A 13678-nucleotide genomic window follows, 5' to 3' on the forward strand; every position below is an offset into this window, starting at 1 on the left:
TAGTGGATATGCCTATGGAATTGCTACCGTTCTGACTTCTGCGGACCCGAGGTGCTATTGGTCTAATGGCCCTAAATCCCAATCAAAAAGATTACCATAAGCCTCTAGTTTTATTTTCGAAAACTGGGGGAAGACCCTGATCTTTTCATCTGTGACACACACAATTATATATATCTGTGAACCAAAAGTGTCAGTTAAAACTAGGCAGTAATGTAGACAAATAAAAAAAGAAAAAAAAACGATGCCATCTGCCTCGCGACATTAACTCCACCAACCTACCACAAATCCTAGTGACCGGATCAAATGAAAAGTACACAACTCTTAGACAAATCCTTCAAATAGAATTCATCGCAGATGGTGCGATCATACGTCATACGCCATTGGAGGAGATGCTGGAAGCGCAGGAAACGCCATACGTCCCGCTTTCATTCACTGCCTCACCATCTCGGTCCACTTCCGATCCTGTGGTGACAAAGGGACGTCAACAGATTTGGCAAATAGACTCCGCATGAGAGCATGAGAGACCTCGTGTATCACTTGCCGAGCCGGAAGGAATCCGATCTGGAGGTGGAGGAGGTATCCCGCACCATCGAAAGCCTCGGGAGCTCTGTGGTCCAAGGAGGTGGTGTCCCATACCGCCATCGTCCTCATAAGCAACGCGGAGTCGAAGGGCATCACCATCTTAAAATCTAGCCGATGAACTAGGGGCCCTGCGCCGGCAAACTAGGCTCCACCGCTCCCAACCGCTGACCTGGTCACTGCGCTAGCACTACAATCTCAAACGAAAGTCTCTAATTGATAAGCTCAAAACCATGGAATGGAACCAAAAATTCATTTAACTACACACGATAGCTAGGTTGCATGGTGCCCCACAAAATATCTAGGTGAAACATTTTTAGCTTGTTGGCATTGATGAAAGGTGCAAGTTGCCATCGCCCATGTTTGCTAACTAAAGGCAATGCAAGGCCATTTCCATGCATTTACAAGAGACTAGGTTCATACCGTGGTAGGTTCTGTCTTGAACTATCCAACGTCCCACCAAACTCACACAGAAAAAGGGTGTGGATAAGAGATCATATGGCAGGAAGTCAGCATGTAAAAGGCGCTCTTACTGGCGCCGCCAGGCCTGTCAAACACCCTTTCCTAGCACAATTTTTTTCTATACCTCAGTTTCTTTGGCCTTTATTAGGGGTAAACGGGCTCAAACGGGCCTTAAACGGCTGCCAGTTTACATCCCTAGTAGGAAGGCAACGTAACTCTATAGAAGCCAAGCATGTCTCTTATTATGATACATCTAAATTGCAGGCTGTAGCAGCTATCAGTTTTGTACTTAAGTATCCTCAGTACTGTGCATGCATTCGTGCTGCACCTTGTGCAAGCTAGACCAAGAGCATGCTTGGCACCTAGCTTCTTCAGAGAATAATGGTTTATTAAGAACCGGTTACGGTAGTTCCCCCCACTCTTTTCCTCATCAAGCACATGATTTTATTCCTCCTAGGTTCGTGTCTGTTACTGTGAGGATGTGTTCAGAAGTCTTGTTCCATTCTGTTTGTTATCTCTTTGCTTTTTGAACCAAGGAAGCATCACGGAAGTTTCGAGGATAACTGGTGAAAAAAAATAACAACAGAAGTCCAGTCTCACAGGTTTACAAAGTCATGGAGCTAGGCCGTCCAAACAAGGCCTGGAGCTCCCGCGTTCGCCCAAAAGAGAGGCTTCAATCCGATTTAATGCGAAGATGTTCCGGCTGCGGGTGCATTTTTGCTTGGAAAACATGCGGTTTCTTTCGTTCCAAATCTCCCAGGAACACATGGTTCAGATGATCATGATTTCACTGCATTTCCTTTTGTCTTTGCTGTCCACGCCAACTCCGGCTTCCAGGCCCGCAGGCCGCGACGCACCGGTCTAAGCCCAGCTCCCCGGGCTCAGCTAGCTAGTTTACCAACGACCAAAGCGATCCGCCTCCATATATCTTTCGCGAAAGGGCATGCGAAAACAAGGTGCTTGGCCGTTCGTTACATGGGAGCGTTTGCAAAAAGGTCAGATAACAGAGCAGTCGAGAATAAACTGAATTTGCTAGCTTTCAAGAATGTGTCAAAAACATTGCCATTATTCCATGAATTTGTTGCTACAAATCCTACTTGTTTTATCTTACCAGGATTACTGCTCCTGAAGACATAACATAGCCCCTGTTAATTGTTCTATACCAGAAATTGAAAAGGCAGTACAACTGCCAGGTTCGTCAAATTGTTCTATACCAGACGGAGTTGTGATGTAAATTTCACAGAACCACACTTTTTGTGGCAGCTGTCTAAGAAAACCACGGTTGTTTTTAATAGTCTCACAAAACCACAACTTTTGAGACAGCTGGTCTCAGAAAACCCTAATCTCGATAATTAAGTTGGTTGATGGTGTTTCTGACAACCCGGGGCCACCAGTCAAATGCCACGTCATCTTTCCCGACCCATTTTCGGCGCCCGTTTTCGATGCCATGACGTGGCGTCGAAAATGGGTCGGGAAAGATGACGTGGCATTTGACTGTTGGCCCCGGGTTGGTGGAAACACAATCAACCAACTTAATTATTAAGATTAGGGTTTTCTGAGACCAGCTGTCCCAAAAATTGTGGTTTTGTGAGACTATTAAAAACAATTGTGGTTTTGTGAGACGGGTGCCACGAAAAGTGTGGTTCTATGAAATTTACTATGCAAAATGCCATGCCACTTCAGACATGGTACTATTCTTTCGAATCATGAGACTCACTCGGAGTCAGGGTTCTGGATTTTATTGACTTGACCTGGTGTTAAGATACCCCATCTAGACGTGGAAAGATGAATAATGATAGGAAAATGCAAGGGGATTGAGACTCGAACTCAAGACCTTTGGCTTTGATACCATGTTAAGATATCTCATGTAGCCATCTATCCCAAAAGACCGATCTGATAGGAAGAAAAGATTCGATATACTTAACAGATGGATGTAACAGATTTTTGTTGTTAGATTCCACCCGGTGTTCGATTTCCGTACGCTTAATATTGTACGGCTATACACAAAGATCTCGGTGTTCGCATAAGCAGTGGCTGCTGAATCCTGAATATTGCGCTGTAATTTTATTCTAACTCTTTTCGGTAAAACATATTCTAATTCGATACAGCCATACAGAAATGATTTTCAGTAAAATTCTCAAACTCAACAGTCAAGTATACATCTCATCTCATTTCAGCAATAGAGGACCATCAGATCAGTTCACTATGGTAATTAAGTTGGAACAACAAATGGATATAAATTACACATGAAAATAATAAGGTTCATTGATCCTGGTCATTGATCCTGCTGCAATGATAATAGTAAATTGGTCTCAGATCTGGCAAAGATTATACCCTTCATCTATCATGCAACTTGGATTGGGCAAAGATTGCTTGTGTCAGAAGATTTTCTAGAAGATAACACACACATACACAAATATTATGAGAGAGAGGAAGCACCTTACTAAGCCCGTTCCATTGCCTTCCCATGCAAGATTAGAGACTGACAATCCAGCCAAGTGGAGGATATCACGTCAGGCTTAAACTAAGAGTTTGCTATCAGAAGCTTGCATGCAGTACCCACTGGCTACTAATCTATTAATTGTTTAATTAGTTCATTACCCATAGAAAACTCAGCCAAGAGTCTTACCTCACATGTTGCCCATAACTAGTTTGGACCAACGCATTGGTAGCCTCTTGCCCTCCTTACATCAATGCATATGGAGGAGAGAGAAGGTGAGCTTCGGCTAATAAAGCTAGCCTCTTCCATGGCATGTATTAGTGAGCTTGGATCAAAAGTGTTGCCATGGGGCCTTTAAGGTGATGGTTGCTCATGGAACTAGTGGCCGATGATTAATTTGACTGAGATTGCAAGGCACATGCATATGGAAAAAAAGGGGGAATGATCATTTCCTTATGATGTCAAACTAGAAAAAAAAACTAGTAACCTGCATGATTAGTAGCATGATAGGATGGTCTTAAAGCGCTAATAAGGTATCACAATTCAAGTACACACAGCTTCTCAACTTAGGTATTCGTTAAACAATTGATGTCGGCAAGCAACTTTCAGTTTCTTTGAAAACAAATAGATAATGGAAGAAAATCTTCCCATCTCTGCATCTGAGAAAGCAGAGACAATATGCAACTTACTACAGAGATTCTAACGCAATTGTTAAGCCAGAAAAATCGGTGAGCAACAAAACAAAAATAAAGATCAAACTCTAGCGTCTAGCCACACCGTGAAATGCAGAGTATCAGAAAAATTAGTCTGATCTCTGATGGTCCATAAGCAAAACAAAAGCGACACAGCAGTACCCTTCCTGCAGGCTGAGGTACCACTCATGTGCATCATAACTGGTGTCATGCACCTCCCTTTTGATGATATGGCTCTAATGATACCCCAACAATAGTTAGCTAGATCATCTTGGCTTAATTTTTACAAGTTTTTTGTCATTAGTATCCTCATGATATAAACAATGTGGCATGCATCTTTCAGAAATCTACTAGCTAGCTAGTATGGCTTAATTCTTGCCAATTTCTTTCAGGTAGTCTACTTGGATCTAATGTGTCGGTTCTCTTCACATGGCTTTCGGTACTGGGAAATCAGAGATTCTGTCTGACTGATCAGATCTGCTGCATATATTCAAAGTAACAGCTATAACCACCACTGAGTACATCAATGACTTAAGAAGCACTTCAAGAAATTAGCAGACCTCCGTTTTTCCATGACTTTGGTCATCTTTATCTTGACTGGACTCCTTGAGGATGTCTAAGAAGTCCAAAGTTAAATCCGAATTTAGAAGCTGGTCATAGTTTTTGTTCAGAGCTAACATGGGCGAAGTGTCTGCTTTTCCAAGTGTCACGCATACAGAGGGTGCTTGGTAGTATGGTACCAATTGCTGCAAAAGTCACAGTACCTAATTCCTTAACATACTATTAATGTCCTTTTAAGCAAGATGCTTCCATATATGCAAAGCTCTGATTGTCAATTAGAGAACCAGGGTGCGAACAGAAAAGGAGAGTTACCACCAATGGGTAGTACTGAAATATCATATTTTAGTATGAGCCTTTAGAGAGGTACAATGAATCAAAATATAACTTTTTGATTAAAAAATGTCAAAACTAAAGAGAGGAAGAGCATCTAAAAGAAAGGGAAGGCCGCACATGCTAATCATTTATCTGAGCCCAACTAATCATGTGAGTTCACTTGTTCCTTTGGTCCCATGCATAAGAATGTGTTTTTTTATTGAGAGGAAAATATATATATGCTATTTTTTCCTCATCTCATTTAACTAAAACATCTCTTCCCCTCATCATTAGAAAGCTCATTTGCATCAGAGAGCAATCATTAGAGGCCCTAAAGTGATTTGCCATGCATGATGCATCCACTCATCTGGCCTTTAGACGACGAACGGGCGCATGCACTCTCTGAAGAATCGATCGAAGAGCTCGAGCTTGGATTTTGTGGCAATATTTTGAGACAAAAGCCGTTGCTTAATTAACTATTGGCAACTGCCGTGAGCGCCGGTGATGCAAATAACTAATTAGTGTAAACTAGGAATATCTTTGAGATCTCTCGGTTTATTTCGATATTGTTAGCCACAATAAAGGCTTAATGTGTAGTACCTTAATTTAATTAGAAAAATATTTAATTTAAGTGTAAGCAAAAAAAGAAAAACTGCTTTACTCCCTGGATATTGCAATCCATGTACTTTCATGTAAGGTGTGTCCTCCCGTACAATGAGATGGACGAGAGGTCACCAGATGCAATCTGGACCAAGTTGGAATCAGTGGTGGACCCAGGTTTTCAGTATCGGGTGGTACAATCACTGCATTTTCACTATTTAGTGGGTTATTTTAAAAAAAATTGAGTGGGTCAAATACACTGAGATTCCTGTTTTTTCCTCTCTTTTTTCATAATTTCTAGTAATAAGAAAAATTCAAAGGCCACACCCAAACACATGGTTGGGTCCGCATTTGGTTGGAATCACAGTTTCTGCCCACACCTTGCTCGCAGTCGCTTCCAAAGAAGAAATTTTATATTATGGGGTGAAGGTTCTTGAAAGGGCCGAGTATATCTTCTTGGGGGGTGGGGGCGGAAGATTACAAAAACTTTCAACAGCCCAAATGCTTTAAATGCTTCAAACAGAATGTAAACTAGACATGATGAACCAATAGTACAACGGAATGATAACAATTCCAAGGCATACATAGTAAACAGAGTGAAGCATTCATAGGGTAGAAATATAATTGTGGCATACTGGCCTATGGCTTAATAGGATTGGTAGACTAATCATACCAATATGAGGCATCTTTTTTTGATAGATGACCACTAAAGAACCTCTGGGTTAAGCGTGAGCAATTTTGAGTGGGTGACCTCTGGGAAGTTCTCTGGGGAGCGCACGATTGAGGGACGACCGTTGGTCTCCTGGCCTGGGTGTTACAATAATGAGGAACATAATAGTTGGTAAGCAAATGAAGGCTGAAACAAAACAAAATGAGTGCAAAGGGTGGAGTTCGTTGAAGGGGCTAGGTCACACAAGAACATCGGACACAAAGTACTAATGACCCTATTCCCCTTCCGAGGCAATCCGCCCTTCACAAATTTGTTGAGACAAATGCACAACTTGGATGCTTTTCAAAAGACTCCTATCTTGCTAGATGACGTCAATCACCAAGAGTAACAAGTCTTGAACGTACGGCTAAGTGGGAAATTTCATTACTTCAAGCTCAACTCATTTCTAAAGCGTTCTTCAGAAATCTTTTTTAATCGCTAGAAATTATATAGCCTGGCTCGTAAAACTATTCATTAAGAGCTTTGGACACTGGATTCCAAATCTGAAGCAAACTCGGTACTCCTGACTTATTCTGAGTTTCTTCAAGCGACAACTTGGCATCACTATGCGTAGTTTGACAAGTCAAGCTATACACGACAAACCCTGATTTTTCAAACACATTTGAAAACTTGATGGAGCAACAATTTGAAGGCTAGCTCGGACACTCCGAGTTGAAGCGAAACCATTGTGTCATGAGTTGAATAAGTAGCAAAAACATTTCGTCCTAAATTGAAATGCAAACTTTTCCAATAGTTGAGCCCCGAAAAGTGCATGCACGGTCTAAATTTTACAGGAATGCTCATAAAAAACGCATCTATTATATACATATAATAGAAGAATTTAAACTCATGATCCCGATACGTTGCGGTCAACAATATCAGCATATGTCCTACACCAGAAGATCCATATGGCCCTCCGGAACGCACCACTATGCACAACTTGTTAATTGTATATCGGGATCACTGATCCAAAAGTAGTTGTAATTAAGACGGCATGTGAACCAGCAGCGAGAGTGCAGTGCCGTCCGTTTGACCTTGACCGAGAGATCGATCCATCAAGTGGCAGCAAGCTGAGGTTGAGATGAGCAAATGCTGCATATGGGACTGGGAGGACCACGACTTGGTCGGTCTGGGGCTCCTTGTGCGTACGACGTCCCACGTTATGGTGCCCCTGGTGGCCGCACCACATAATAAATGTGTCCCGCAGAGAAGCTTGCTAGCTTAATCAGTCAAAGATCGGACTGATCATTTGATTAACTAAATTTAACAGGCATAATGTAATATGGAAATATAAAATGGGAGCAAAATATTGTTTTTTTTCTTCAAAACGGGAGCAAATTAGTTGTAGGATCATTTTTAGCAGCTCGATCAGAACTCTGGAAAGAAACTATGGTGTATGTGTATCATGTTTCTGACTTAATTAAAATGACCGGAGTATCAGAGAGCAGTTATGGCAGTTGCATATATGTCTGGAAAAAAAAAATCTGAAATCAAAATCAAAATGAAGATCGAGATCGCTCGAGAGGAGCAGAGATCGAAGAGTGACAAGACAACATGGCATTTGTACAATTTGCAGTAGCGTGGCGCCCACAGACACAAGCTCTCGATCGATCGATCGATCGATCCAGTGTCCGGCATGCATGGCGGTTGATCGATCATGTACCTGCCGGCAGATGCAACTAGAAAAATTAAAAGCTCTTCCATGCATGTAGTAGAGTACCGAAAAACGATATCTCTCGATCCTACTACAGTGCTGATTCCCAACAGAAATACATGCACCATGTAACGAGAATTAATTGTGGCGTTTGCAGTTAATTATGGTCGCCATGGACCCGGCCCTTGCAGACTAGCTAGGCATGTCTTGTCTCGACCTCCCCTGACCAGGCATCTTGCCCTGTTTCTACAACGAAAGCGTAGCCACTTGCTGCATTTGTTCTCCTGCATGCATGCTAGTTTTCACCACGAAATTCTTAACTCCAGATACGGATATATTCTTAACTTCAAACATATTTGATACCTTTTACGATGGCATTTCTTCCAATAAGTATATATGTGGGGTCTTCATAACGATCGACAGGAGGTGCGCAGGCCTTCTCCTTTAAAATAGCATGCATTCGGTCAAACTACATGTGGAATGCTTCAGATGGCATTGTCGCTTGGACACCGTGCATGGAAGATCTTCTTGGACAGGGGCGGCCAAGGCCAAGGACCCACCGGAGATCGATCGACCGGCCATATATCCAGGAGAGATATCGACCGTCCGATGGGCCGGGCGGCGATTCGAGAAGGGAGAGACCTGGCCAGGGCTGCTGACTAGCTGATCGATCTGCTTTTTGGCGACGTCGTATACGTACGTTCTGGTGGCCGGCCATGCATGCATGCATGCAGGCGTTCAGACTTGGGACACCGGAAAAGCTAGCGCCTGCATGCACGAAGGCATGCTGGGCGTGTCTGGTCGGTGTAGCGCGTTTCCTCGCGTTGTGGCAAGCGGGCGCCTGCATGGGGACGGACGTTGTGGGCTGCAGCCTAGTCGAGCAACGGAAACCCGGGCCACATGCACGACGGTTATGCCACATTTGGGCGGTCGGTACCATATCATGGGTAGGACCAAAAGCTCGATCGATCCGGCCGTACGTGTAGTAAAAGAGTGCCCAAGCGCGCTTTCAGCTTAATTTGACTAAACATATTCTTGTGTGATCGGCAGTACAAATTAAATAAAGAACATGAGTTTTATTTGTTTTCCATCGCTGTACAAAGATCTTTTAGTACGTTTTGCTTGTAGACGAACCCAACCATGCAAAGGGGAAAACATAGTATAGGTCTAAGTGTATATGCAAGGGCGATCGAATTAATAGCGGAATACTGTCCTCAAGATTTAACCCTTTCTTTCTACTTGTTGTTATATACTAGTACATGTATATGATTGAAGTCATTACTCCTATCATGTGCCCTAGTTGCACCCACCAGTCCAAATCATTGGGTTGACCACCTTTGGTCGTCCCCACAGAGAATCAAACCCAAAGCGACCTTTGCCCTGCTGCATGCCTAGCTTACGATCGCCTCGCCTCCCCACACAGATGCATCGATCGATCATGCATGATATGCGCCACATCTCCACATATATATGAATTCCAACTAATAATTTCCTAAGATGGTGGATTTGATTAAGAAAAGGAGCTAGCAGTTGCATATAACGACGGATCACCCCTTGTTAATTATTATCGTCTTCAGTCGTACAGTAGCATGCCATGGCCTGGCGCTCATGGCCAACCTCCACCCCACTTACTTAACAAACCCCTTTTCGCTTTCCCGCGCTTATATATACTCCCATGCAACACCGTCCCATGCAGCATCCATCCATCCATTCAACCACCATTTCAACCACCTCTGACCTCCCATCTCAAGTCTCCCCTCCCTCACCTTGTCAACGACCAATTAACACTACATCCATCTCTCACACTCTGTCGTATACACGCAACACACACACTACCATCCCGCTAGCTCAACCTCTGTTTCGAATTTGATTCGATCACAGCAAATTAAGATGAATTTCTCGTCCTACTTCTTCTCCTCGTCCTCCTCCTCTTCCTCCTCATCAGAAAAGAAGTCCTCATCCTCCTCCAAGCGCCGTCAGCAGCAGCAGCAGCCGGACGCAAACCCGACACGCTACCTGGGCGTCCGGCGCCGGCCCTGGGGCCGGTACGCGGCGGAGATCCGCGACCCGGCGACCAAGGACCGGCACTGGCTGGGCACCTTCGACACCGCGGAAGAAGCCGCCGTGGCCTACGACCGCGCGGCCCGCTCCCTCCGCGGCGTCCGCGCCCGCACCAACTTCGCATACCCGGACCTTCCCCCGGGCTCCTCCGTCACCCCCTACCTCTCCCCGGACCTCACGGCCGCGGACAACGGCTCCGTCCACGACCTCCTGCAGCCGTTCTACGCCGACCCGAGCGCCGCGCTGAAGCCGACGCACGGCCAGAGCGCGCCCGCGGCTGCCGACATCGGCAACGAGTACTTGTATGGTGGCGCTCCTGACATGTCGGCACTCATGGACGACATCGCCATGCCTGATGATCTGCCCGTCGACAGCATGGATTTCTCCTCCTCCATGTACGGAGGAGGTAATAATGGTGGTGGCGGCGGGTGGTGCGAGGCGTCTGAGTTTGTGGGGTACTCTGCCTCGGCGGCGTCTGGAGGCGGCGGCCATGGGGTGTACTTCGAGGAAGGGTACGTGCACAGCCCGCTCTTCTCGCCGATGCCGGCGGCGGACGACGCCGGCGCCGACGGGTTCCAGCTCGGCGGCTCGGCGTCTTCATACTACTACTGATGGATCGTACGATTGATGGATGCGTCACGTGGGCGTCGGTGCCGTGTCGACCGACCGACCGCGCCCTCGATCGGCGTCTACCTCTGCGTGCGCCCGCCGTTTTTCGCTGCGGCGTGGTGAGTTTGCTGGGTGCGCTTAGCAGTTTACTTACCTTTTGATGTTTATTATTATTACGTGTCGTGGTGATAATGCGTCCTTGAGTCTGATTTTTTTTTGTTTACATCTATCCTGGGCCTGAATCTTCCGTTCTGGAGATCCACGAGCCTGTTCTTTTGGGCCGTCCCTGTGTTTCGAATTTTACTTTTATTTCTTTGGGCTTATTTGTATGTACAAATATGATCAGTCGGCATACACCTGTGTGTTGCTGGCGCTTCAGTGTAATCTTATTTATCCCTGTTCTTACGATGTATTCACTCATTTTTTGTTTCTGGGATTGAATTGCTCATCTTGGCTGTAAAAGAGTTGAGACCGGACAGATGGAACCTCACGTGCTTTTGTTGCATGCATGCCTTCTTGTGCAGAATGAGACACTCGAGCCATTTTTTTGTCTGAAACTAAATGTGACACACTAGTATCTCAACTGTTGTCAAATAATGGGCCATCAGTGACCTCCTTGTACCGAGCTGGGCCTCAGACCTCCTGGTTGTGATGGACCTCTATAGCGTAAGTACAGATCAACAATCTCAAACTCCGGTATGTAGGCTTGCGAAGGAACTGACAGAAGGGTGAACTTTTGAAGGCCCACCTAAAGACACGTTACTGGGCCGACACGAGTCATGTGCGGAGTGGCCGTTTCCGATTTTTCTCTTTGTGTTTGGTTGCTCGAGTTAGGCTCAGTCTGAGGTTGCAACTTATTTTATAATCTGTTGCAAAAATGTTTTAAAAAATCTGCTGTAAAAATATATACACATACACATAAAAAAACTGGTTAGTCAAACAGAAAAATAAGCAAAAATATGGTTGGAAAAACTGTTTTATCATAATCCACCTCAGTGCCAAACTCAGCTTTAGTCTATTTTTTCAATTTTCGCTGGTTATGTCTAGTTTTCTTTCTCGGACTGCCAGAGATGACACGTTTATGCGTAGCATGTTTTTTTCTTTGCAATTTTAACACTGTTTTTCTCCTTACAGCTTCTGAAGTGCCGTTGTTTTTCTTTCTCACTTTGACGAAATATATACTAAACTGAAGTTCAAAATATGATATTCTTAATAAGAAAATATGACAAAAGGGAAGTTCAGAAATACAAAAAACATAAGTTCAAAAATATACTTAGCCGAAGTTCAAAATTATGACAAAAAGGTTCAGAAATACAACAAACAAACCCAAATACACTTAACTAATGTTCAAAAATATATAAACTGAAGTTCAAGAAGATGACAAAGTTCAGGTCTAGAAATATAATAAACCAAAGTGTTTTTTTTACACAAACTGAAGTTCATGAATCAAGTGTAATTGTTGACATGTGCAAAAAGACATGCATTAGCAGTTTAGAATTAAAACAAACAGAAGTTCGGAAATATACAAAGTTAAAGTTCAAAAATGTACTCCATCTGATCCATAAAAAGTGTCGTTCACTTAGTACAAAATTTGTACTAACTTAGTACAAATTGGATGACACTTTTTATGTATTGCAGGGAGTACTAAACTGAATTTTAGAAATATGACAAAAAAAGTTCATTTTGTCTAACAGAAGTCAACTATCAAACTGTGTTCAAATAGATGTATTCTAATAAAAATAAACATGATTGCCATACGATTTATAATTTGGCCATTAGGTTCAAAAGTTATTATACATTTTGTATTTTTGTTTCCTAGAATTAATTAAAAAAAACACATACACTACTACAAAATGGTCTATATGCAACGGCACATCAGTAACGGGTCCGGCGCGACCGTTACTGATGAACAACATCAGTGTCGGTCGCGGCCGCGACCGTTACTGATGAACAGAGCGGGCTTTGCCCGTCCCCGCCCAGCCATACATCAGTGGCGGTCGCGCGAGGCGACGCCACTGATGAACAATCATAGCTCGCGAGTTACATCAGTGGCGGTCGGTTAAGAGGCGACCGCCACTGATGAACCATTCATCAGTAACGGTCATCATAGCGCGACCATTACTGATGTGCCCACGATTATCAGTAACGGTCGCCCGAACCCTGACCGACATTGATAATCGTCGTGGTTTAAATACGCTAGGCAGAGCCGCAGCTGGTCACGCGCCGCGTCGTAATGGACCAGCTGCGGCCCCTTCTTCTCCGGCGATGGCGAGGTGCTTCCCGCCGGTGCCATGGCCGCTGGCGAGCCCCCCAGGTAGCCCCTCCTCCCTCCCCCTTCCTCCTCTCTCCAACCCCCCGCGCCGGCGGCGCTGCCCGCCGGCCATGGCGGCCGAGCTCCATTTTTGGAGCTCCGGCGGCCGGCGAGCTCCAATTCTCGACCCCGAAGCTTCCCTCTCCCTCCCGATCTCTCTCGCCGGCCTCCAATTTCTCTCCGAAGTTCCCCAATTTCAAATTTTTGAGCTCCGCCGGCCTTCTCGTTGTCGCCCGGAACTTCCCTCTCACTTGCGAGCTCTGTCTCCCTCCCGATCTTTCTCGCCGGCCTCCAATTTCTCTCCGAATGTCTCTAATTTCAAATTTTTAGTTAGCTTCGGTTAATTAACACCTTAATCCCCTTGTCAATGATTAGGCTAACTATTTTGTTTTGTTTGTTTTCTTGGGTATTGTGTCGTAGATCGAAGGACCGTTCTTTGATGTACGCCAAGGAAAGAATCAATGCTCGATGGGTAACCGAATGGACGGTCTTTTTTGGAGTCGCGAAAGGTGATATGGAACGAAAAGGACTTTTGATGATGCGTTGTCCATGTCGCAAATGTGGAAACACATGCATGATGAAGCCTGAAGATGTTCAGATGCACGTGCTGGCATCGGGTTTTGTGGAAGGTTATTCTCGCTGGACTTGTCACGTGGAGGATGCGGTTGATGTCGGTAGATGATGTCCT

At 44.6% G+C, this 13678-nt stretch overlaps 1 protein-coding gene across 1 annotated transcript; it reads left to right on the plus strand.

The window, feature by feature from the left end:
• Nucleotides 1–9717: 9717 nt before the first annotated feature.
• LOC100844221 (ethylene-responsive transcription factor LEP) lies at nucleotides 9718–11184 on the plus strand. Its single transcript, XM_003579591.2, has one exon. It carries the CDS (start codon nucleotides 9900–9902, stop codon nucleotides 10680–10682), a length of 783 nt encoding a protein of 260 aa, XP_003579639.1. The 5' UTR covers nucleotides 9718–9899; the 3' UTR covers nucleotides 10683–11184.
• Nucleotides 11185–13678: the final 2494 nt, after the last annotated feature.

Source organism: Brachypodium distachyon, chromosome 5, assembly GCF_000005505.3.
Source record: "Brachypodium distachyon strain Bd21 chromosome 5, Brachypodium_distachyon_v3.0, whole genome shotgun sequence".
Lineage (NCBI taxonomy): Eukaryota > Viridiplantae > Streptophyta > Magnoliopsida > Poales > Poaceae > Brachypodium > Brachypodium distachyon.